This window comes from Trematomus bernacchii, unplaced genomic scaffold (assembly GCF_902827165.1).
Source record: "Trematomus bernacchii unplaced genomic scaffold, fTreBer1.1, whole genome shotgun sequence".
Taxonomy (NCBI): Eukaryota; Metazoa; Chordata; class Actinopteri; order Perciformes; family Nototheniidae; genus Trematomus; species Trematomus bernacchii.
In genome coordinates this window covers 130,026-156,828 of record NW_022987693.1, presented here as the reverse complement: position 1 = coordinate 156,828, position 26,803 = coordinate 130,026, and the positions used below count along the sequence as shown (strand labels likewise).

The 26,803-nt window shown below is 42.1% G+C and overlaps 1 protein-coding gene and 1 pseudogene across 2 annotated transcripts; both read right to left on the bottom strand.

Moving 5' to 3' along the window:
• Positions 1-227: 227 nt before the first annotated feature.
• LOC117489215 (hydroxycarboxylic acid receptor 2-like) lies at positions 228-20,511 on the bottom strand. Of its 2 annotated transcripts, none has more exons than XM_034138389.1 (6): positions 20,461-20,511; positions 18,839-19,437; positions 18,461-18,628; positions 17,370-17,516; positions 16,401-16,778; positions 228-297 (listed from the first exon to the last, which is right to left on the bottom strand). In XM_034138389.1, the coding sequence occupies exons 2-5, from the start codon at positions 19,229-19,231 to the stop codon at positions 16,425-16,427; spliced, it is 1,062 nt and encodes a 353-aa protein (XP_033994280.1). In that variant the 5' UTR covers positions 19,232-19,437; positions 20,461-20,511; the 3' UTR covers positions 228-297; positions 16,401-16,424. The 2 variants fall into 2 exon arrangements, with proteins under 2 accessions (XP_033994280.1, XP_033994279.1); XM_034138388.1 differs by having other exon boundaries at positions 268-294; positions 16,398-16,778.
• Positions 288-11,123, bottom strand: LOC117489202 (annotated as a pseudogene).
• Positions 20,512-26,803: the final 6,292 nt, after the last annotated feature.

The following is a 26,803-nucleotide window of genomic DNA, read 5'->3' as shown; positions in this document are numbered from 1 at the left end:
AAAAACAATTTCAGAAAACAATTTTTTAAATGTCACAAAAAGTGGTAAAACGGTGCATTCCTGTATTTCTACACTGCTTCTCCTCCTCCCCTGATGGTCTTCAGCTCCTGATGGTCTTCAGCTCCTGATGGTCTTCAGCTCCTGGTGGTCTTCAGCTCCTGGTGGTCTTCAGCTCCTGATGGTCTTCAGCTCCTGATGGTCTTCAGCTCCTGATGGTCTTCAGCTCCTGGTGGTCTTCAGCTCCTGATGGTCTTCAGCTCCTGGTGGTCTTCAGCTCCTGATGGTCTTCAGCTCCTGGTGGTCTTCAGCTCCTGATGGACGGTGCGCTGAGTTCCCGATGATCATGACTGCGCCTCCTCTTCCCTCCCGCAGCAGCGCAGGCTCCTGGGCAGCGAGCCGCAGAGAGCCCTCCTGAAGGTGGAGCTGGAGAACACGTAGACCACGGGGTCCAGAGCAGAGTTCAGGGAGCTGATCCCCAGAGACACGATGGTGATCTGGGTGAAGAAGTAGAAGGAGGCGCAGTCCCAGGGTCTGAAGGAGGTGATGAACCAGAGCCCGAGGGTGGAGAGGGTGGTGGGCAGGAAACACAGCGTGAAGACCAGCACGATGGCCACTCACACACGCATCGCCTTACGCACCTGGTGAGGATCAGAATAAAGCTTTGTTAGTACAGCACTTTGCAAACACCAGAATCTAAAAATGTGTAAAGAAAACATGTTAAAATATTCAGAAAACCTCTGTAATGTTTATCGTTTACTTATTTTTATTCTATATTTACTAGCAGCATTTTTTCCAGTGTACGTAGACTATAAGGGACAGAAGGAGGTCAAAGGTAGATAGATCCCTCTCTGTGAAATAAAGGACAGATCAAAGACAAACCTTCTCCGGGTTCCCGATCTGTCGTCCTCGCAGGAAGCTGTGGATCCTGACGGAGCAGAAGAGCAAGATGGCGGCCGGCAGGAAGAACTCCAGAACCGTCAGGATGCGGTACATCTTCAGCAAGATGAGGATGGAGCGAGACGCCTCCTACAGGACGTGAAGAAGAAGCACATGCTTTACTCAAGTAGAAGTACACACTTTACTCAAGTAGAAGTACAGATACTCGTGTTTAAAAATACTCTGGTAAAAGTGGAAGTACCGACTAAACTTCTTTACTCAAGTCAAAGTAAAGAGGGCTTTGAAATGTACTTCAGTAAAAAGTACCCATAACTAGCAGCTGTTTTAAAGAGTACCTGACCTCCCTTTATATTAAAGGGCCCATGTCATGGCCATTTCCACTGATCATAATTACATTGTTGAGGTATACTAAAATAGATTTATACTGTGCAATTTTCCAAACTCACATTGGTTTCGCATACAGCATCTCTGTCAAGCATGTGTATTCAGCAGTATTCACTTTCTCCACTAAACGACTCGTTGGAGCTCTTGCCCCCCCCCTCCCTGTGAGCCTAGTGTGCTCCGATTGGTCAGCTCGGCCACTCTGTTCTGATTAGTCAACCACCAGAGAGGCTGCGCCCATGTCTAACAGTGCTTTTCCCGGCTGCTCTCAGCGTAACATCAGTCTTATAATGGCGTCAGTACAGCCGTATATTTTATACGCTAACTAACCGAACTGTACCTACAACTGTTGTTATAGAAGAGTGTGACGGCCCCAGGGCCTTTGTCTTACGATGGGGTGGAGCTGAAGAGGCTAATCAGCGCGATCACGGACACCTCCGGAGCCGAGGTGCTAGCCAGCTGCCCGGAGTCACACTGCGGCCCCTCTCTCTCTCCAAAGCGGCTCGGCGATCCTCTCGACCACCTATCTCTGCATTTACCACAATAAATGTGCCGTGGTTTTGTAAACTCGTGTATGTCTCCTTGTCTTTCCGTTGTGGCCTACGAGCCGGTCATAACAAAGAGTAAGTTATTTTTACCCGTTATAAACTACTACTGTTTGATGAGAAATCAAATCATGGTTTGCTATATATGAATGATATGTTATAGGAGCAAATAATTCAGGGAAGAAAGGATAGGCCTACGAAGTATTTCCATTCAACTTTATTTTTAGAAATGTACAAAATGAACGTAAATATACATATATACACGGTATATCATCAATTCCTCCCCGTTGTCGGCATCTTGCCTATAGCAGCCGGTGCTTTTTAGGACGAGGCCTCAGTGTGGTAGTCCCGTCATATATTGTCCGGCAGGATCTGGCTGGACGAAATCAAATGCAAATCACAAAATATTAGAGAAACTTAGTTGTTTTAGATTCGTTAGTAGTAGTTGTGGTAGGAGTGTGGATCTATCTAATCAATCTAATGAACAGCTTGCCAGCTAATATGCTAACCTAGCTTTGTTTACCTTGGTAGCTAACGTTAGCTCGGAGGAACGGCAACTATAATGTAGAGTAATAAAACTACTATGAACAAAAGCTAGTGGTTCATATTAGGCTAGCAATAACGTGTTTATAATTGCAATCTGATACGGGTAGTCTGCCACGTTCGGTCATTCATTGTAACGGTCATGAATACATTGTTTTGCGCTAGCATGTATAGCTAGCCTCGTTAGCTATACATGCAGCAGTGACGTGCGGTGAGGTTCATGGCTGGTGAGGCACTGACTCACTGAGTCAGATTTACAAATATTATATTTTGACCTTAATCGAAATATTCGGTTATTTTCAAAAGCTTTTTTAGTCTGATGCTTCAATTCATTTCAAACAGACCGTTCAACAAAAGGATACCCAAAATCTAAATATTGGATTGTTCTTTCTTAGTAAGATCCCATTTTCATTAGAAATGTGGTCTTACCTTGACTTGAAGATGAAGTCCATGCTATCCTTCTGGACAACAATCTCTATTACTGTTTTGTAAAAGTCCTCCTTATCTTCCTGTAGTTTCAAAAGTCTAGTTTGTTGTTTGCGTCTACCGTCTCTGCGTAGAATAACAGTAGCAACAAGAACCTGTGGGCTCACGTGCGCCCCCTTCAGTGCAGCAGAGGTTATGGCTGCCTCCCCTGGTGCATTTTCATTGCCGTTGAGACCAGCGAGCCTAAATATCATATATACGTGAAATAAGTTATTTAGAGACTATGGATGGCGAGGATAAATGTAATAAAGGGATCTACAAACATTACATTGGTGACCTACAGTGAGATGGGAACAGGCATGCGCTTAGGGCCCGCTTTCCAGCCAGTTTCTGTGGGGTGACGCATTCTGAGGTGAGGCAGAGCTCATCTGTGCCTCACCTCACCCCACAGTAACTGGCTGGAGCGCGCTCACAAAATAAGTGGCCGCGCTAAATTAGTGCCCGTGCTCCAGCAAGTTACTGTGGGCTTACGAGAGGCAGAGCTCGTCCCTGCCTCACTTCTCATCGCTCCCGTAGCGGAGCTCGGCAAATTTGCTGATTTTGACTATAAAAAGCGATTAGAATCAAACAGAAATCACACTTACACAGATCAGTGGAGACATTTTATTATTATTACTATTTAGTTTTTCTTTAATTGTTTTTCCGTTACATTGGAGTATGACAGGTGAGGCTCTGCCTCCCCTGCCTCCACTGACTGCACGTCGCTGACATGCAGTATGTACATGTACTGTCACAATGCACGGCAAATCACCCGGAGTATACTTTATGAGCTGGGCTTGTTTAGTGTAATAAAACCACTATGAACAAAAGCTAGTGATTCATATTAGGCTAGCAAGAACGTGTTTTCCCGAGCAAACCCATGTAGCTCCGTTGGTTAGCTCGGTAGCATACACGCTACGCCAGCTATAATGTAATTACGTTTCGCGACTGACCGTACGGCAAATCACCCGGAGTATACTGTCTATGAGTATTTCGTGTGTGAATGCAGACATTCTCCTGCTATGAGATACATGTATGCAAGGCCATCTGCTGATATTAGAGTTGATATATGGAAACGCTAGCAACTTAGTTAGCACAGTTAGCACTGTGTCAATAGCTTAGCAGTCCGACACAGTTTATACATTTAAACAGTCTTGTTTGATAAATACACAAATAACAATGCAAACTTACAGGTTGTGTACCCAAATCTTCCCCTGCTCCAAACGGTCCAAACAAGCTGTGCATATCCGGCCTCAAACTGGGCAATGTTTTGGAAGCTTTCGTCTGTGAAATGCCGCGCACACAGTAACGTTCTTCGAACCTCTGAAGGAACAGTGTTAAAAATAAATTTCAACCACTGACTTCGTGGTGGTTCTTCCGTCGGTAGGACAAACAGCTCAGATTTCTCCTCACATTTCAGGAAACAGGTCCTTGGCAGTGGCATGACTGGATCGATTGTGAACTGAACCAGAGCTTCCAACAGTAAATGTTAGGCTGGCAGAGGGTGCGGCCAGCGCCGCTGGGTGTGGCCATCGCTCTTCGGGATTGGTCCATTTCGTTCCGGGTACCGCATGACATCATGCCGTACCCGGAACTAAATGGAAGACTCAAATGGGCAGTGACGTATCTCCAACGAGGCGTTTTGGGGAGGTATTTTCTGTGTTAGAGTTTACTCGCTACAGGGTGTACTTTGAGGGTTTTGACTCTGCACACCGTTTACATGCATAAAAACCTTCATACACAAGGGGACGGGTAATAACCGGAAAAGCATGACATGGGAGCTTTAATAGAACAATAATGTCATTGTTAGCTAATGAATGTTTCCATGCTGAACAACGGCAACATGACAACGTTTTCATTGGTCCCTCTTCTTTAGAGAAGACCAGGAAATGATGGATACACGGATCGTGTTCAAATCAATAGGCACGCAATGACTCTAAATAATAATGATCACGCCACCAAACACACATTCAAACTAAAGGAACCAGCCTGTTTGGGAAATGTGAGAAGTAGAAAGTACAGGTATTTGAGTTCAACATGTAAGAAGTAGAAAGTACAGGTATTTGGGTTCAACATGTAAGAAGTAGAAAGTACAGGTATTTGTGTTCAAACATGTAAGAAGTAGAAAGTACAGGTATTTGTGTTCAACATGTAAGAAAGTAGAAAGTACAGGTATTTGTGTTCAACATGTAAGAAGTAGAAAGTACAGGTATTTGGGTTCAACATGTAAGAAGTAGAAAGTACAGGTATTTGGGTTCAACATGTAAGAAGTAGAAAGTACAGGTATTTGTGTTCAACATGTAAGAAGTAGAAAGTACAGGTATTTGAGTTCAACATGTAAGAAGTAGAAAGTACAGGTATTTGTGTTCAACATGTAAGAAGTAGAAAGTAAAAAGTGGTCAGAAAAATAAGTAGTGGAGTAAAGTACTGATACCAGAAACATGTTCTTAAGTACAGTAACAAAGTATTTGTTTCTCCACTACTTCCCACCTAGCAGTTCTCTCACCTTGTAGGATTTGAAGAAGAGGCACTGCGTGCGATGGCCGCGCCTCTTGATGTGGTTGAAGGCCAGCATGGGAACACGGGGGCCGATCACCAGAAACCAAACGATCAGAGACACGAACGCAGCCTGACGCCTCGTCATGAGGTTCACCCGGTGGTGAGGGTGGACCACCTGCAGAGAGAGCGCTAAACGTTAGCATTCTGGCACCATTTTAGGATGAAAACACAAGAAATTATATTTTCGTACAAAAATCAGGAGAGAATTCATTATTTTGAGACCAATTTCCAAATTGGTCTCTCTTTGCAACTCTTTTGAAACACAGAGCGGTGACATTAGCTAAACCCTGTCAACACACGACTGTTGGCGGTAGATTTTATTCCCTCACCTTTTTGTTACCCCCCCCCCCCTTGAAGTAGCGCTAGATTTGATCCCCTCACCTTGAAGTAGCGGTGGATGGCCACCACGGTCATCAGTGCGATGCTAGCTGAGCGGTTGGAGAACATCAGGAGAGGTTGATCCACACATGGCGTCCTCCGAACACCCAGTGACGGACGATCAGAGCGTGGATCCTGAGAGGCAGCTGACCAGCGCCAGGAAGTCTGCGATCACCAGGTTGAAGAGGAACAGCGTGTTGGGGTTCCACTTCTTCACCTTAAAGCAGAAGATCCACAGGGCAACTGCATTACCCAGAAGCCCCAGGGTGACGTCGATGGTGAGGACGGGGGGCAGGATGAGACCCTCGAGTTGGATCCCGACCGGAGGGCAAACCGCCAACAGCGGGGCGCTGGTCGTGAAGTTCAACATCGTGGTGACGTTTAGGCTCCGTTAGCATCTCAGCTAATTCTATCTTTACTCTAACCCAGATAAACGTTTAATTATGGGGATGAGTTTCCAGGAAGACGGACAGAAATATGATTATTTTTAGATGATTCTCATAAATAATGTGTGTTTTTAGAGGGTGGGACGCACACAGGGGAGGTGTCGAGACTCCAGGACGTTTGCCAATTCCCCTTTTCACCTTTTCACCTTCCTCCTTTTCTCTGAAAATGAGGAAAACACAGAGAGTACTTTATTAGCGTAAGAACATGAAGTAATGTGACTTCCTGTTCAGATAATAACACATTTTGGTACAAAACACAGGGAGTCTAATGTTAAATAAAGTGGTTGATTACATTTGACATTATTCTTAAAGCACATTTTTAAAGACATTAAAGCTTATAATATATATATTTTTTTGTTTCTTTATTTTATTGACATATCTTAATTTATAATATTTATATTTATTTTATAAAATATATTCATTATTGGGTCCTTTATTATATATTGTATTTGCATTTTCTTAATTTTTAATATTTTAATATTCTTTTTTAAATATTTAATATAAATAATAAATAAATAACATTCCAAGTGATTTCAAGAGGAACCAATGATTTAAGGTAATACATGAACATAATAGGGTTATGGATTTCATTTCTTCTGATTGAGATGTGAGTCATTAAATGTTCCTCCCTTTGGAAAATATTCTGAAGTGAACAGAATCACACTTACTTCTCCTGAGTCGTCGTCGGCTGCTTCTCTCGATGTGCTGCTGAAGACTCAGATATCCACGAGGTCGCTGCTCTCTTTGAGCCACCTTTGGGCAAATATTTCAATATTGAAATTCAGATGTCAAACCGGTCTATCATGGTGGATATGGGATCCATTGATGGAAGGAATATCAAACATGTAACTGGGAAACAAGTTGAACACACTTCCTTGTTGACTGTCTGACACACGGAAAGAAAGGTACCATTCCAAAATATGCACTAATGATAACTATTGAATGTTTATATTTGTAATATTGCTTGTTAACATATGTCGAAAAAACTTTAAGAGAACATTCTGGCTGTATTTGAGCCCCTCATATTACAAGTTTGTCAATATTATTTAAAATTCAGTCACATAGTTTCTTTATTCTTCTCACTGCTCACTTACAAAGCCCTACATAACCTGCCCCCCCCCCCCCCCCCCCCCCCCCCCCCCCTATCTGGCTGACCTTCTTCAGGAGTACACCCCCTCTCGCTCCCTCCGCTCCTCCTCTGCTGGTCTGCTAACCGTCCCCACCCCACGCCTCGTCACCATGGGTGCTCGGGCTTTTAGCTGCACTGCTCCCAGACTCTGGAACTCCCTCCCCCCGCACATCCGACAGTCAGACACAATCACCATATTCAAATCCCAATTAAAAACCCGTCTGTTCAGATCTGCCTACTCACTGTAGTGCTCCCCATTATATGTTTCATTTGAGTCCTCCATGATTTCCTGTTTGTGTTTGTATCATGTTCTGTTGCCTATAAGCGTTTTCTTTTTTAACAAATCGTACGGTGTCCTTGGGTGTCATGAAAGGCGCCTAAAATAAAATGTATTATTATTATTATTATTATTATTATTCTGAAACACAAGTCAAAAACATGATCTCTTTGTTGTCTCTCTTCTTACAGTATGAGTCTGTCCATCCAGCTATTTCATTCCTGTGAATGCTATATCTCAGGAGAACGTGAGGAAGTCATTCAAGTCTTGCACAATCTTCCACTTGGACTCAAGGATGAATCCATTTCTGTCACATGTTTGACCTTTGAGTGTGCTCAAGAGGCCAACAGTCTCTGTGACCTCACAAAACAAGATTGTGTGGCCGTAACAAGAATTATAATGTTAGCTATGACAATGTGACTCAACTTTCCGATCAGTAAATAGCAATAATCGTGCATAAACAAGATCGTTTTGGGATTAGAATTTCTCAAAACAAAGAAAACCAAGTGTAAGCCACTGTGGGACACCACATCTCTTTTAGATCGACTTGATATTGAACGATTTGAATGTACTGCCTGATTTCTCCAAGAAAGATAGTGATAACAACCACTTATTTAAAGTGGACCTATCATGCTATATTTGAATAATATAGTGTAGGGCCATACCTATAGAGTGGCGAAGTCCCTCCCCTTCCGGTGGACCTCCATGGGACCTTATTTTGGAAAAATTATGTATTGAAGTCAATGGAGAGAGAAAGATTATCTTTCGATCCCGTTTGAATTGTGCCACGAATTACACATATGATGTTTGTCAATTTAAAAGATAATTTTGCAAGTAAAAAAAAAAAAAATGTGTGGTAAAACTGTGAAGTAACACATTTGTTTGTGTGAAAGGCTCAATGAACTACATCTCTGGTCAACAACACACGTCACCAAGATGGCCGTCACTACTGTCTTGTCAACAAAACGATTGACTACCCTCACTATCACCACAATGAAACACGTCCTGAAGAATGTCATGCAAAGCTGCCTGCCTGCCTTCCTTTGATTCTCTCTGAACTGCCTGGTCGTTTTAATGTTTAATGTCAACCATTTGTGCAGATAGCATGAAGTAGAGAAGATCGCTAGCGTTAGCGTTAGCATTTCTCCCCCGGGCTTAAATGGTGTATTATAGAATGATCACACCGGTGACAGTACTCTTCAAAGGGTTCACGAAATATGACTACTACTCTTACTGTTTAACATTTTGGGTTACTTAATGTTACTTCATGTTAAGGCTAATACAAATGACAAGGCTGTAATGCTAACTAACGTGCTAGCTACTAGCTAGCTTGATCCAGACACTGCTGGTCCTTTTATCAGACGGGAAGCGAAAGAACGAGCAAGACCCATTGCTGGTATAATAACAACCTGGTACTAAGCACACAGGCATCTTGTTAAAGTTATCTTATCTTAGCCAGCGCCATATAGATAGATTATATCTATATGGCGCTGATCTTAGCTATCTCTTAGTGGAGGAAAACAATTGTGACATCACTTACGCGACTCTGGGATTTGTAGTCTTTCTAGTTGCGTATTTTTCATAGTCTTATATTTCAACAGTTTTACGACAAACTGTGACTTTTTTGACATGGAAATTATTTTTTAAAATTGACAAACATCATATGTGTAATTCATGGCACAATTCAAACGGGATAGAAAGATACGTTTTCTTTCTCCATTGACTTCAATACATTATTTTTCCGAAATAAGGTCCCATGGGGCGGAAGTAGATGGGCGTGACTTCGCCACTCTATATAAGGCATATTTATACTTTTTTTTTTCCAAATACCAAACAGATCATGCATTTTAGCCATGCCTCATTTTGCTCAATTTGACATTTTTTAGCTCTGTTTTTGCAAGGGCAGATTCTGTGAGAACAGCACCATCTACTGGCCTGGCATATGTACTACAGCGTCTCCAGCGCTTTCGAACGGCAATGGCTGTCTCCTCCTGATTGGTGGAGTTGGCCCAATAGCCGTAGGACAGTGTTCAAATCTGGATCAGTTTTTATCAGATCCGTTGCAGCCCCTTTTTTAGAGATTTGGGTATGGAGGAAAATAGAGAGGGTTGTGTTTTCTGACACTTGGTGAGTTCCCTGGAACACCGGGGACACACATTCATGTAGAAAAGACGTACAAAAGTGCATTTTGCATGATAGGTCCCCTTTAACTGGCAAATATCTAGCTTCACATATCATGTTTAAAGTAAAATATTTAATATAAATATAAGTAATACAGTAGGGATTGCAGACTGATCCAGCCAGGCCATGTACAGAACACTGTGTAACATCACATTTACATGAACATTCAAAACTGCACAACTAGAACAAAGACTGCTCTTACTTGACTTAGGAGGAAACATATCACAAGTCAAATGAGTGCCCGCTATGGTTTGCAGCACACCTAAACAGACCTATCCCATATTTCTCTGCTATCTGATTAACTCTGCCATGCCAACAGTCACATTTGTAATACAATTTGGCATCGCTGTTTTCATGTCCTTATGCTGATAAAGAGGCCTGAATACATGTCAAAGTCAAAGTCAACTTTATTGTCAATCAATTTAATAAGTAAGTCACTGGAACAAATGTTGTGACTGAAACAAATCCCATAACTTCTTTTATTCTTCTGTATCTTGGACAAAGTAACTAAAACAAAAAAATACAATTGTAACAAGATCATTGACAAAAACTTTGTTTCTTAATGAAACACCAATAATGGTATTTTAGGTTTTTTATGCGCCATGACTAAACTAAACATTTTAAAATCTCCTTCTTCCTGCACTAAATGTGCACCTCTCCTTAAATGATTGCCCCCCCCCGGTAAAATGAGTCTATAACCGCTACTGTGTGTAGGAAAGGCCTGATCCATTCACATGGTAGACCATTACAAGCGTCTTGAACCGGATTCAGGCAGCCACTGACAGCCAGTGAAGGCAGAGGAGTGGTGTGTCTATGGGAATCATTTAGGGAGATTGAAAACCAGTCAACCTGCAGCAGTTTGAATGAGTTGTAGAGGTTGGATGGTGCTTGCAGGTAGACCAGTCAGGAGGGAGTCCCAGAGTTTTAGAAGTCAAGATGTGAGAGGTCAAGGGCCTGGACCAGAACCTGTGTTGCATTCTGAGTCAGTCGTAGACGTATCCTTATGTAGGAACGGGGAGTAACAGCCATGTTAGCATTGAAGGAAAGGTGGTCATTAAATGTCACAACCAGATTCCTGGCAGTGTAGGTTTGGCAAACAACAGAGGTGCCGGTGTTGATCGAGAGATCATGGATGGGAGAGTCTTTACCTGGAAGGAAGAGCAGTTCTGTCTTGTCTGGGTTGAGCTTCAGGTGGTGTGCAGGCATCCACTGGGAGATGTTAGCTGGACAAGCAGAGATGCGTAAGACCACCTGTGTTTCAGACCTTGGAAAAAAGGGAAGCAGTTGAGTGTCATCTGTATAGTTTTAGCAGGAGAAGCCATGAGAGCAAATATTGGAGCTGAATGAATTTGAGTACAGATCCTCTCCAAGTTACCCTGTAGGTATTTGAGGTAGGAGGTATGCAGCGAGAGTGCAGAGCCGGAAACTCAAAGTTCTTGGAGGGTGTGAAGGAGATCTGGTGGTTTAATGTCAACGCTGAAAACGGTTCAGAAGGATGAGGATGGAGGAGAGGGAGGCTGCTCTAGCAGAACACGGTTTGTCCACCAGAGAGCAGCAAAGAATATATTTGTAACTATAGAAAAATTCATATTCTGCTAAACTGTTTGAAAAAGAGGACGATTATTTTTCTGCCACGTTTTATAGCTAATATTAATTAAACTTTTACATTTAAATATAGTGTTACATTTTATGACTAATCAGCACATTTCCTGCTTTCTAAGTGTGCTTATATTTTGGCAAGCACCTTCTTAGAAATCAAGAATGAAATCTATCAGTGACCTCAAACACAGACCTTGTTATGTAGTTTGATTTGTAAGAATGACAGCCAGAACCTTTCTAATGTTTTATTTCTCTGGTAGCATTTTTAGTCCTTTAGTCCACACACACGCACACACACACACACACACACACACACACACACACACACACACACACACACACACACACACACACACACACACACACACACACACACACACACACACACACACACACACACACACACACACACACACACACACACACACACACACACACACACACACACACACACACACACACTGTTGGAGCAGAACACCTATTGTGGTGGCTGATAGCCACCCCCTCTGCTACGCACCGTTCGTTGGATGAGGCTGATCTCTATTAAATAAAGAAAGGAATTGAAAACACCGGAATCAAAAGTTATAACAATTATCTGAGTTTACTCTTGTGGGAAACAAAACACGTATACAAGTTATACAGAGTACTCCGGACTTCAGGCTTGTGATGCCGTTTACAGGTAGACAGACCAGCCTTCAGGAAACGAGAAGTACGGACTTCAGGTTTGGGATGCGGTTTACACGTCTCTAGACCAGCCTTCAGCAAACCAGAAGTATTTTTACATACAAAAACAACAGTATTTATATCCATATTTTGTGGCGGAGATGTGTCGACTCTTCCTTCCCATTTTACTCCGAAGCGAATCAGAGAGTCCGTGGGGAGGAGCTGTGTGAGCTGCTCACTCCCCCAGGTGTCCTTACTGGTTGGATCCACCTCTGGCCGGGTTCAATACAGCGAATCAGAGTTCTGACCAGAACGTGAGATTCTAAAGTTCCACAAGGTCAAAGTCAATCTTATCTCTGCCCCGGTATTCACTCCCTTATTTTCCCAACGAATATTTCACATAAACTGTTACTCTCAGACAATTAAACATTGTACATAGATATAATGAGCCCAGAAAGAACATACTGATACCCAGAAAGAACCTTGAAAAGAACATGTGTGGGTCCTCTGGTGAGAAGGGAGCTGCATGTGTGTGTAACAGGATCTCTGGGTCAGTGAGTTGTAAGTGAGAAGACATTATATATGGGATTACTTAAAACAGTTAAAACAATACATGTTCACTTCAATACAGTTTAGAATCATATCTTTTTACTTCAATCCCTCTTTTGATCTCACCTCACGAGATCAACATATAGCATTTGAAACATAACCACTGTCATTCTTTTCTACTGTGTCTGTCCCAACATTTATATAAATCCATCAGAAGCTGGGATTTAGAGCACTTTAAACCTTTAGGAACAGTCCACCATAACAACTTCTTATGACAGTGGAGGGAGACTAAAATATGTCTAAAAAAGTTCGTCCTTGTCGGCTGAGTCATCGTACTCTTCCCCCTCCGACGCATAAGCCAACAAGGGCATTTGGTACGAAGGGGAAGGGGCAGCTTTTCCCTCAATGGTGGAACTGATGAGTCTAACACACAATGAGCGGATACAAGGCACACAACATGTCACCAAAATGGCAATAAAAGTAGCCACAGAAATTAGAAAAGACATTATTAAACTTTTCCCTCTTTTGGTAACACATAGTTCTGTAGAATAAAAAATACAAATCCCTTAAATTATGGGATATAAAAATAAAGTTGAAAGTTCCTCCAAAAAATGGATTGTTCAGACAAAGTTCCACACCGGCTATATCAACCTGTTTCAGCGGGAAGTGGAGTTCTCTGTGCCGTCTTGGTTTGCCGTGTCTTCGTCCCCCCAGCCCGTTGACGGCGGCTTCTGGGCTGCCTGCTAGAGAGATGTCTTCTGGATTCTCCTCCTCCGGCCCGCTGATGGCGGCTTCCGGGTCGATGCTGGAGAGATGTCCCAATCCTCCTCCTCCGGCCCGCTGATGGCGGCTTCCGGGTCGATGCTGGAGAGATGTCCTCCCGATCCTCCTCCTCCGGTCCGCTGATGGCGCCTCCTGGGTCGACTGCCTTGACGAGGGCCAGATCTGTCCTGATGTCGTCTAGGGTCCTCGCAGGTGTTTTCCCGACCGCACACTGGCTCCAGTGGTACCAGTTGTCTCCCTTTCCATCTAGGCGGACGGCATGGGAGGTCCTTTGGGTCACTCGGTAAGGGCCGGAAAACCTGGGGTTGAGTCACTTAGGCCTGATGGCTTTCAGCCAGACGAACTCTGCTGTGTTGGCCTCGTGTTTCTCGGGTCCCCCTTTGGCATCAGCAACCTGTATGGAGAAGTCTCATACCAAGCCCTTAAGTTGCTGGAAATATGGTTTTGAACTCATCTTTTCTACTTCTTTAGTGTTTATTGGCGGTTGGCAAACCAACTTGTAGGTGCATTACCGCCACCAACTAGACTGGAGTGTGGACAAGAGACTATGCAGAAAACAATAAACAAAAAAATAAAAAATAAAAAATAAAAATAAAACAAAAATAAAACAAAACCGAACAAAAAAGGAACAAACAAACAAAACAAAAAATAACCAAAGCTAGTATTTTAAATTGATAAATTTCTCTTTAAAACGTAATAATCTCACATACATATTGTCTGATGTATATCCTATCCCCCCTTTTTCTGAAATAGAATGCCGTTGACGGTGTTCTTATTTTCAGAAATATCGAGCCTTATACATCAGTTATTAAATATCAGCTATATATTATATATTATTATTACTTATATATCAGGCATTAAATGTCAGCCTTCTCCCGGTCCCCCACTGTTCTAGTACACTCCCTGTTCTTCTCGTTCAAATTCTAAAAATAATATAATATAATATATGTCCAGCAGATGGAGCCAAACCTTAATTTATCATTAGTCTGTTTGTTTTGTGCCACACCCTATTGGCCACCAGATGGTAGCACCTGACCAGTTGCTCGCGGAAGCTTCCGGAAATTGGAACGCTTATATAATTTTTTCAAAATCTCCTTCCATGATTGACCTCGTTTTATATTATCTGACTTTGTTGATACGTGTTCGTTTGTATTTATTTAATATACTGGGCAATTATTGTCTTTTCTCTTAACGTCCTGTGTGTATTTGTTTAGAATATTGTAACACTCCCTGTTCGCCACCAGAGGGCAGCAGCTGACCACGAATGAAGTTGTCCCCGATCACTGATACTGCAAATCTATCTCCACTAGTGTCAATTATGCTTTTATCTCAATTATTACACAGATTTGACTTAAAAAATCACACAGAGTCTATTCCCTTTTGCAGACTTTGTACTATCTGAATTCTATCTCTGTTTACAGTATGTACTGTGTACAGAGTGGTGTTCTTAAATTATGTTTGCAATTTTACACACATTTTATCCCCATACAGTCAGGCAGATTTGTATTGTGCGATATATATTTCAACAGATAGCGTGACTTCCTGAAGTAAGCTTCTACAACCCCCTTACGGCGATTGCAGCTTCAGGCAAGGAGTGGGAACCCAGTCAACAAAATCTCTTTATCGTCACGTTTAATGAGCCTGATTAACCCCACAGCAAGAGTTGTGATGAGATTCGGTCGTTCCAAATAATTAGTTGGAGGTCGCGTCTCTCTCCTCTTGTATCACCCACCATATAACAATTACAGCCATTTTATACATTTAAAGCACCACGAAAGGTAACCGCATTAATCAATCTTATCATGATCTGCGGGGAATTTAACCCTTCTGTTTTTTACACCCCCGCAGCCTTTAATTAAAGCACTACAAGCCAACCGTATTAATCAATTTTATCTTGACTTACGGGGAATTTAACCCATACATCTTTTACAGCCTTGCAGCGTTCGTTTCTAGTGAGTTGTAGGACGGGACTGAACTACCCGCCTCTTACAAGCACTTTTGTGCCTTAGGTACAGGACTGAATACCCGACTCTAAGCACTATCAAACTATTCCAACTTGAAGGAATTGAAAACACCGGAATCAAAAGTTATAACAATTATCTGAGTTTACTCTTGTATGAAACAAAACACGTATACAAGTTATACAGAGTACTCCGGACTTCAGGCTTGTGATGCGGTTTACAGGTAGACAGACCAGCCTTCAGGAAACGAGAAGTACGGACTTCAGGTTTGGGATGCGGTTTACACGTCTCTAGACCAGCCTTCAGCAAACCAGAAGTATTTTTACATACAAAAACAACAGTATTTGTATCCATAATTTGGGGCGGAGATGTGTCGACTCTTCCTTCCCATTTTACTCCGAAGCGAATCAGAGAGTCCGTGGGGAGGAGCTGTGTGAGCTGCTCACTCCCCCAGGTGTCCTTACTGGTTGGATCCACCTCTGGCCGGGTTCAATACAGCGAATCAGAGTTCTGACCAGAACGTGAGATTCTAAGTTCCACAAGGTCAAAGTCAATCTTATCTCTGCCCCGGTATTCACTCCCTTATTTTCCCAACGAATATTTCACATAAACTGTTACTCTCAGACAATTAAACATTGTACATAGATATAATGAGCCCAGAAAGAACCTTGAAAAGAACATGTGTGTGTGCTCTGGTGAGAAGGGAGCTGCATGTGTGTGTAACAGGATCTCTGGGTCAGTGAGTTGTAAGTGAGAAGACATTATATATGGGATTACTTAAAATAGTTCAAACAATACATGTTCACTTCAATACAGTTTAGAATCATATCTTTTTACTTCAACACACACACACACACACACACACACACACACACACACACACACACACACACACACACACACACACACACACACACACACACACACACACACACACACACATCTCTTCCTCTTCCCCTGATGGACTTCAGCTCAAGGTTCAAGGTTCTTTATTTTGTCATACGAACATAGCTACAGTTATGCCGATGAAATTCTTAGGTCCTGATGGTCTTCAGCTCCTGATGGTCTTCAGCTCCTGATGGTCTTCAGCTCCTGCTGGACGGTGCTCTGAGTCCCCGTGGAGGAGGATGACTGCGCCTCCTCTTCCCTCCCGCAGCAGCGCAGGCTCCTGGGCAGCGAGCCGCAGAGAGCCCTCCTGAAGGTGGAGCTGGAGAACACGTAGACCACGGGGTCCAGAGCAGAGTTCAGGGAGCTGATCCCCAGAGACACGATGGTGATCTGGGTGAAGGAGTAGAAGGAGGCGCAGTCCCAGGGTCTGAAGGAGGTGATGAACCAGAGCCCGAGGGTGGAGAGGGTGGTGGGCAGGAAACACAGCGTGAAGACCAGCACGATGGCCACACACACACGCATCGCCTTACGCACCTAGTGAGGATCAGAATAATATGAAACTTTATTCGTACAGCACTTTGCATGAAAAATGTACACCAGAATCTAAAGATGTGTAAAAAAGATATGTTCAAATATTCAGAAAATTGAAAAAAAAAGCAGAAAATGTCTAAAATAATATTTAAAACGTTACACACAAATGTCCAATATACACACACACACACACACACACACACACACACACAGACACACACACACACACACACACACAGACACACACACACACACACACACACACAGACACACACACACACACACACACACACACACACACACACACACACACACACACACACACACCACACACACACACACACACACACACACACACACACACACACACACACACACACACACACGCACACAAACCCGGGTAATGTTGAGTACCCAAACGTGTTATGATAGAAATGTAGAGTAGGGTCTCCAGCACATAGAAGCTGCCGGATGCTAAGCTGCAGATGTTGGGACATTTACACAAGGTTCACACTGCTAGACTATAAGGGACAGAAGGAGGTCAAAGGTAGATGGATCCCTCTCTGTGAAATAAAGGACAGATCAAAGACAAACCTTCTCCGGGTTCCCGATCTGTCGTCCTCGCAGGAAGCTGTGGATCCTGACGGAGCAGAAGAGCAAGATGGCGGCCGGCAGGAAGAACTCCAGAACCGTCAGGATGCGGTGCATCTTCAGCAAGATGAGGATGGAGCGAGACGCCTCCTACAGGACGTGAAGAAGAAGCACATCCTTTACTCAAGTAGAAGTACACACTTTACTCGAGTAGAAGTACAGATACTCGTGTTTAAAAATACTCTGGTGAAAGTAGAAGTACTGACTAAACTTCTTCACTCAAGTCAAAGTAAAGAGGCTTTGAAATGTACTTCAGTAAAAAGTACCCATAACTAGCAGCTGTTTTAAAGAGTACCTGACCTCCCTTTATATTAATAGAACAATAATGTCATTGTTAGCTAATGAATGTTTCCATGCTGAACAACGGCAACATGACAACGTTTTCATTGGTCCCTCTTCTTTAGAGAAGACCAGGAAATGATGGATACACGGATCGTGTTCAAATCAATAGGCACGCAATGACTCTAAATAATAATGATCACGCCACCAAACACACATTCAAACTAAAGGAACCAGCCTGTTTGGAAAATGTGAGAAGTAGAAAGTACAGGTATTAGGGTTCAACATGTGAGAAGTAGAAAGTACAGGTATTTGTGTTCAACATGTAAGAAGTAGAAAGTACAGGTATTTGTGTTCAACATTTGAGAAGTAGAAAGTACAGGTATTTGTGTTCAACATGTAAGAAGTAGAAAGTACAGGTATTTGTGTTCAACATGTAAGAAGTAGAAAGTACAGGTATTTGTGTTCAACATGTAAGAAGTAGAAAGTACAGGTATTTGTGTTCAACATGTAAGAAGTAGAAAGTACAGGTATTTGGGTTCAACATGTAAGAAGTAGAAAGTACAGGTATTTGAGTTCAACATGTAAGAAGTAGAAAGTACAGGTATTTGGGTTCAACATGTAAGAAATCAAAGTAAAAAGTGGTCAGAAAAATAAGTAGTGGAGTAAAGTACTGATACCAGAAACATGTTCTTAAGTACAGTAACAAAGTATTTGTTCTCCACTACTTCCACCTCTGCTAGCAGTTCTCTCACCTTGTAGGAGGTGAAGAAAAAGCACTGCGAGCGATGGCCGCGCCTCTTAATGTGGTTGAAGGCCAGCATGGGAACACGGGGGCCGATCACCAGAAACCAGACGATCAGAGACACGAACGCAGCCTGACGCCTCGTCATGAGGTTCACCCGGTGGTGAGGGTGGACCACCTGCAGAGAGAGCGCTAACGTTAGCATTCTGGCACCATTTTAGGATGAAAACACATAAGAAATGATATTCTTCGTACAAAAATCACGAGAGAATTCATTATTTTGAGACCAATTTTCAGATTGGTCTCTCTTTGCAACTCTTTTGAAACACAGAGCGTTAGCTAAACCCTGTCAACACACGACTGTTGGCGGTAGATTTGATCCCCTCACCTTGAAGTAGCGGTAGATGGCCACCACGGTCATCAGTGCGATGCTAGCTGAGCGGTTGGAGAACATCAGGAAGAGGTTGATCCGACACATGGCGTCTCCGAACACCCAGTGACGGACGATCAGAGCGTGGATCCTGAGAGGCAGACTGACCAGCGCCAGGAAGTCTGCGATCACCAGGTTGAAGAGGAACAGCGTGTTGGGGTTCCACTTCTTCACCTTAAAGCAGAAGATCCACAGGGCAACTGCATTACCCAGAAGCCCCAGGGTGACGTCGATGGTGAGGACGGGGGGCAGGATGAGACCCTCGAGTTGGATCCCGACCGGAGGGCAACCGCCAACGGGGGGCGCGGTCGTGAAGTTCAACATCGTGGTGACATTTAGCTCCGTTAGCATCTCGGCTAATTCTATCTTTACTCTAACCCAGATAAACGTTTAATTATGGGGATGAGTTTCCAGGAAGACGGACAGAAATATGATTATTTTTAGATGATTCTCATAAATAATGTTGTGTTTTTAGAGGGTGGACGCACACAGGGAGGTGTCGAGACTCAGGACGTTTGCCAATTCCCCTTTTCACCTTTTCACCTTCCTCCTTTTCTCTGAAAATGAGGAAAACACAGAGAGTACTTTTTAGCGTAAGAACATGAAGTAATGTGACTTCCTGTTCAGATAATAACACATTTTGTACAAAACACAGGGAGTCTAATGTTAAATAAAGTGGTTGATTACATTTGACATTATTCTTAAAGCACATTTTTAAAGAAATTAAAGCTTATAATATTTATTTATTTTTGTTTATTTTTCATATTTTTGTATTTACATATTATTTATTTATAATATCTTATTTTTATTTTATATATTTAGTACACAACTGCACCTGAACATCTCAGTATATATTTTTTTAATATATACCAATTTAATTAGATTAAGCATTTTAAAGCTTTTAAAATAATGAAATAAATATTATAAATCTTACAAATATAATTAAAACAGTAAAACATGGTTGATCCCTTATTCTTCCAAGTGTTATATTTTATCAGACAATTCCAAAATACACACACACACACACACACACACACACACACACACACACACACACACACACACACACACACACACACACACACACACACACACACACACACACACACACACACACACACACACACACACACACACACACACACACCCCCCAATCAAGATTGAACACATTCAGAAACCCGTTGACCTCCACACGTATGTAAAAACAATTACAGAAAAATGACCCAAAAACCTAATGATGATAATAATAATAATAATAATAATAATAATAATAATAATAATAATAATAATAATAATAATAATAATAATAATAATAATAATAATAAAGCTGTATTTGCAGAGCACTTCTCATGCACCAAATTGAAAATGTCAAATTAAAAGATTCAGAAAATTGAAATTAAACTTAATTAATTATTTTTTAATGTACTTTTTTTAATATGTTCTTTTCCTCACATTTTAATAAATATATAGCAAAGATAATGACGCATTTGGCCCATTCATTTATAGGAAATCCCATTTTGAACACGCATATACTGTAAGTGAAACACTATATAATGTTATAGTAATGAAGCAGAACTCACCGTGTGAAGGACTCCAATCAGAAGCAGCTCGTTAACTCAGTCTGTGTTTTTATGATGAAGGAGTCACTTCCTGTTTCGTCCCAGCTGACGTCAGACGAACGAGTTTCTGCAGGTTTTGAAACGTTTCCTCTCCGGGTTCAAAATTACAAACTTTACAGGAAGTTTAGAAATCTCAGGATTTACGCTGTTGCTGCTAAAAGAGACGTTTCTGCATGTTGGGGGTTTTCCACTGTCTCTGAAATAAGATCCATGACATGAAGAGGAAATGCTGATTGGATGCATTTTAGCATTTTAAATCAAACTTCAGTTATTTATATTCTAAGTGACGTCCATTTGCTCCTTGTTCAGGTTCAGGTTCAGGTTCAGGTTCAGGTTCAGGTTCAGGTTCTTTATTTGTACCCGTAGGTAGATTTTGTTTGCAGAGATAAAGACAAGGGATCTATCCATCCTCCTGATACACTCTAAAAACAAACACAAACAACAGACACATATTTAATAATAAAAGGACTAATAAAAAGTACAAGTACACTCTGCTCCGTCAAATCTATTTCAAAAACATTTAAGAAGGAAAGCACTAGTACAAACATGGACATTCAAAATTCTTAATTAAAGTGGACCGATCATGCTATATTATAATAATATAGTGTAGGACCATACCTATATAAGGCATATTTATACTTTTTTTTTTTCAAAATACCAAACAGATCATGCATTTTAGCCATGCCTCATTTCACTCAATTTGACATTTTTTAGCTCTGTTTTTGTAAGGGCTGATTCAGTGAGAACAGCACCACCTACAGGCCTGACATATGTACTACAGCGTCTCCAGCGCTTTCGAACGGCAATGGCCGTGGCTGTCTCCTCCTGATTGGTGGAGTTGGCCCAATAGCCGTAGCGCCACCGTCCTGACGTCAGGACAGTGTTCAAATCTGGATCAGTTTTTATCAGATCCGTTGCAGCCCCTTTTTTAGAGATTTGGGTATGGAGGAAAATAGAGAGGGTTGTGTTTTCTGACACTTGGTGAGTTCCCTGGAACACCGGGGACACATATTCATGTAGAAAAGACGTGCAAAAGTGCATTTTGCATGATAGGTCCCCTTTAAATAAATAGGCATCTGTGTGGCGCTCCTATGATGTGTTCATTTGTGCAATAGCTGCTGGGATAAAACTGTTTTATACCGCTTCGTTCTACTCTTTGGGACGACTAACCTCCGGCCCGAAGGAAGAAGTGTCGTAGCAACTTCAAATCAGCTGCGGTCTAGATAAAATGATCAGTTAGGTAACAAACGTACAGCAACACAATATTCGTATTAAAGGTATCAAAGATCTTTTATACTTGCAAGTATGACGTCTCCACCTAAGAGCACGTACTGTTCTGAGTGAAACAGGCGCTCTTTATAGGAGGACATCAAAGCTTATTTACATTACAAACAACATTTGTTGAGGCAGGCTGATATCCCATGGCTCTTGTTGGAGCAGAACACCTATTGTGGTGGCTGATAGCCACCCCCTCTGCTACGCGCCGTTCGTTGGATGAGGCTGATCTCTATTTAATAAAGAAAGGAATTTAAAACACCGGAATCAAAAGTTATAACAATTATCTGAGTTTACTCTGGTAGGAAACAAAACACATATACAAGTTATACAGAGTACTCCGGACTTAAGGTTTGTGATGCGGTTTACAGGTAGACAGACCAGCTTTCAGAAAACGAGAAGTATGGACTCCAGGTTTGTGATGCGGTTTACCGTCTCTAGACCAGCTTTCAGCAAACCAGAAGTATTTTTACATACAAAAACAACAGTATTTATAGCCATATTTTGGGGCGGAGATGTGTCAACTCTTCCTTCCCATTTTACTCCGAAGCGAATCAGAGAGTCCGTGGGGAGGAGCTGTGTGAGCTGCTCACTCCCCCAGGTGTCCTTACTGGTTGGATCCACCTCTGGTCGGGTTCAATACAGCGAATCAGAGTTCTGACCAGAACGTGAGATTCTAAGTTTCCACAAGGTCAAAGTCAATCTTATCTCTGCACCGGTATTCACTCCCTTATTTTCCCATGGAATATTTCACATAAACTGTTACTCTCAGACAATTAAACATTGTACATAGATATAATGAGCCCAGAAAGAACATACTGATACCCCAGAAAGAACCTTGAAAAGAACATGTGTGTGCGCTCTGGTGAGAAGGAGCTGTGTGTGTGGGTGAAACAGGATCTCTGTGTCAGTGAGTTGTAAGTGAGAATATAATCTCTATATATGTGATTACTTAAAACAGTTCAAACAATACATGTTTACTTCAATACAGTTTAGAATCATATCTTTTTACTTCAATCCCTCTTTTGATCTCACCTCACGAGATCAACATATAGCATTTGAAACATAACCACTGTCATTCTTTTCTACTGTGTCTGTCCCAACATTTATATAAATCCATCAGAAGCTGGGATTTAGAGCACTTTAAACCTTTAGGAACAGTCCACAACAACAACTTCTTATGACAGTGGAGGGAGAATAAAATATGCTTTTAAAAAGTTCGTCCTTGTCAGCTGAGTCACCATACTCTTCCCCCCTCCGACGCATAAGCCAACAAGGGCATTTGGTACGAAGGGGAAAGGGCAACTTTTCCCTCAATGGTGGAACTGATAACTTTTCCCTCAATGGTGGAACTGATGAGTCTAACACACAATGAGCAGATACAAGGCACACAACAACAACCACATGTCACCAAAATGGCAATAAAAGTAGCCACAGAAATTAGAAAAGACATTATTAAACTTTTCCCTCTTTTGGTAACACATAGTTCTGTAGAATAAAAAAATACAAATCCCTTAAATTATGGGATATAAAAATAAAGTTGAAAGTTCCTCCAAAAAATGGATTGTTCAAACAAAGTTCCACACCGGCTATATCAACCTGTTTCAGCGGGAAGTGGAGTTCTCTGTGCCGTCTTGGTTTGCTGGTGTCTTCGTCCCCCCAGCCCGCTGACGGCGGCATCTGGGCTGCCTGCTAGAGAGATGTCTTCTGGATTCTCCTCCTCCGGCCCGCTGATGGCGGCTTCCGGGTCGATGCTGGAGAGATGTCTTCTGGATTCTCCTCCTCCGGCCCGCTGATGGCGGCTTCCGGGTCGATGCTGGAGAGACGTCCCGATCCCCCTCCTCCGGTCCGCTGATGGCGCCTCCTGGGTCGACTGCCTTGATGAGGGCCAGATCTGTCCTGATGTCGTCTAGGGTCCTCGCAGGTGTTTTCCCGACCGCACACTGGCTCCAGTGGTACCAGTTGTCTCCCTTTCCATCTAGGCGGACGGCATGGGAGGTCCTTTGGGTCACTCGGTAGGGGCCGAAAAACCTGGGGTTGAGCCACTTAGGCCTGATGGCATTCAGCCAGACGAACTCTGCTGTGTTGGCCTCGTGTTTCTCGGGTCCCCCTTTGGCGTCAGCAACCTGTGTGGAGAAGTCTCATACCAAGCCCTTAAGTTGCTGGAAATATGGTTTTGAACTCATCTTTTCTACTTCTTTAGTGTTTATTGGCGGTTGGCAAACCAACTTGTAGGTGCATTACCGCCACCAACTAGACTGGAGTGTGGACAAGAGACTATACAGAAAACAATAAACAAAAAATAAAAAATAAAAAAAATAAAACAAAAATAAAACAAAACCGAACAAAAAAGGAACAAACAAACAAAACAAAAAATAACCAAAGCTAGATTATTTTAAATGTATCAATTTCTCTTAAAAACGTAATAATCTCACATACATATTGCCTGATGGTATATCCTATCCCCCCTTTTTCTGAAATAGAATGCCGTTGACGGTGTTCTTATTTTCAGAAATATCTAGCCTTATACATCAGATATTAAATATCAGCTATATATTATATATTATTATTACTTATACATCAGGCATTAAATGTCAGCCTTCTTCCGGTCCCCCACTGTTCTTCTCGTTCAAATTCTAAAAATAATATAATATAATATATGTCCAGCAGATGGAGCCAAACCTTAATTTATCATTAGTCTGTTTGTTTTGTGCCACACCCTATTGGCCACCAGATGGTAGCACCTGACCAGTTGCTCGCGGAAGCTTCCGGAAATTGGAACGCTTATATAATTTTTTCAAAATCTCCTTCCATGATTGACCTCGTTTTATATTATCTGACTTTGTTGATACGTGTTCGTTTGTATTTATTTAATATACTGGGCAATTATTGTCTTTACTCTTAACGTCCTGTGTGTATTTGTTTAGAATATTGTAACACTCCCTGTTCGCCACCAGAGGGCAGCAGCTGACCACGAATGAAGTTGTCCCCGCTCACTGATACTGCAAATCTATCTCCACTAGTGTCAATTATGCTTTTATCTCAATTATTACACAGATTTGACTTAAAAAATCACACAGAGTCCCTTTTGCAGACTTTGTACTATCTGAATTCTATCTCTGTACAGAGTGGTGTTCTTAAATTATGTTTGCAGTTTTACACACATTTGATCCCATACAGTCAGGCAGATTTTTATTGTGCGATGTATATTTCAACAGATAGCGTGACTTCCTGAAGCAAGCTTCTACAACCCCCTTACGGCGATTGCGGCTTCAGGCAAGGAGTCGGAAACCAGTCAACAAAATCTCTTTATCGTCACGTTTAATGAGCCTGATTAACCCCACAGCAGTTTTGTGATGAGAGTCGGTCGTTCCAAATAATTAGTTGGAGGTCGCGTCTCTCTCCTCCTCTATCACCCACCATATAACAATTACAGCCATTTTATACATTTAAAGCACCACGAAAGGTAACCGCATTAATCAATCTTATCATGATCTGCGGGGAATTTAACCCTTCTGTTTTTTACACCCCCGCAGCCTTTAATTAAAGCACTACAAGCCAACCATATTAATCAATTTTATCTTGACTTACGGGGAATTTAACCCATACATCTTTTACAGCCTTGTAGCGTTCGTTTGTAGTGATTGTAGGACGGGACTTATCTACCCGCCTCTTACAAGCACTTTTGTGCCTTAGGTACAGGACTGAATACCCGACTCTAAGCACTATCAAACTATTCCAACTTGAATATGTATTGTATTTCCCACCGTGACTAAGAACACTGAGAACGCTGCTGACAACTCTACATTTTTTAGTATAATCAATCACAGATTTTTGAGAGTCAAAACAGGTGTCTGCTCACCTTTTGTATATGGCGCCTTGGTTTAGTTGTCAACAGTATCTCTGCGTCCTCCCCCTGGACTGGATTCCGTCCCCTGGCTGTCGGTGTTCCTTTCTAGAGACAAGCACTCATCACGTCGGGGTCACCACTTGTTGGAGCAGAACACCTATTGTGGTGGCTGATAGCCACCCCCTCTGCTACGCGCCGTTCGTTGGATGAGGCTGATCTCTATTTAATAAAGAAAGGAATTGAAAACACCGGAATCAAAAGTTATAACAATTATCTGAGTTTACTCTGGTAGGAAACAAAACACATATACAAGTTATACAGAGTACTCCGGACTTCAGGCTTGTGATGCGGTTTACAGGTAGACAGACCAGCTTTCAGAAAACGAGAAGTATGGACTCCAGGTTTGTGATGCGGTTTACCGTCTCTAGACCAGCTTTCAGCAAACCAGAAGTATTTTTACATACAAAAACAACAGCATTTATATCCATATTTTGGGGCGGAGATGGGTCGACTCTTCCTTCCCATTTTACTCCGAAGCGAATCAAAGAGTCCGTGGGGAGGAGCTGTGTGAGCTGCTCACTCCCCCAGGTGTCCTTACTGGTTGGATCCACCTCTGGTCGGGTTCAATACAGCGAATCAGAGTTCTGACCAGAACGTGAGATTCTAAGTTTCCACAAGGTCAAAGTCAATCTTATCTCTGCACCGGTATTCACTCCCTTATTTTCCCATGGAATATTTCACATAAACTGTTACTCTCAGACAATTAAACATTGTACATAGATATAATGAGCCCAGAAAGAACATACTGATACCCAGAAAGAACCTTGAAAAGAACATGTGTGTGCGCTCTGGTGAAAAGGAGCTGTGTGTGTGGGTGAAACAGGATCTCTGTGTCAGTGAGTTGTAAGTGAGAATATAATCTCTATATATGTGATTACTTAAAACAGTTCAAACAATACATGTTTACTTCAATACAGTTTAGAATCATATCTTTTTACTTCACTCTGTATGCAAAACTCACACCCTACAAAGAACAAATGGGATATGCAAATGACGCCTTCTCGTAAATTCCTTCCCCTCATCCTGTCTTCCTGTGGTTGTCATAAAACCCCCTTCTCCAAACACATCTGTTTTACACATACATTTAAAGGTCACTCCAAAGATACGACCTAATCAGAG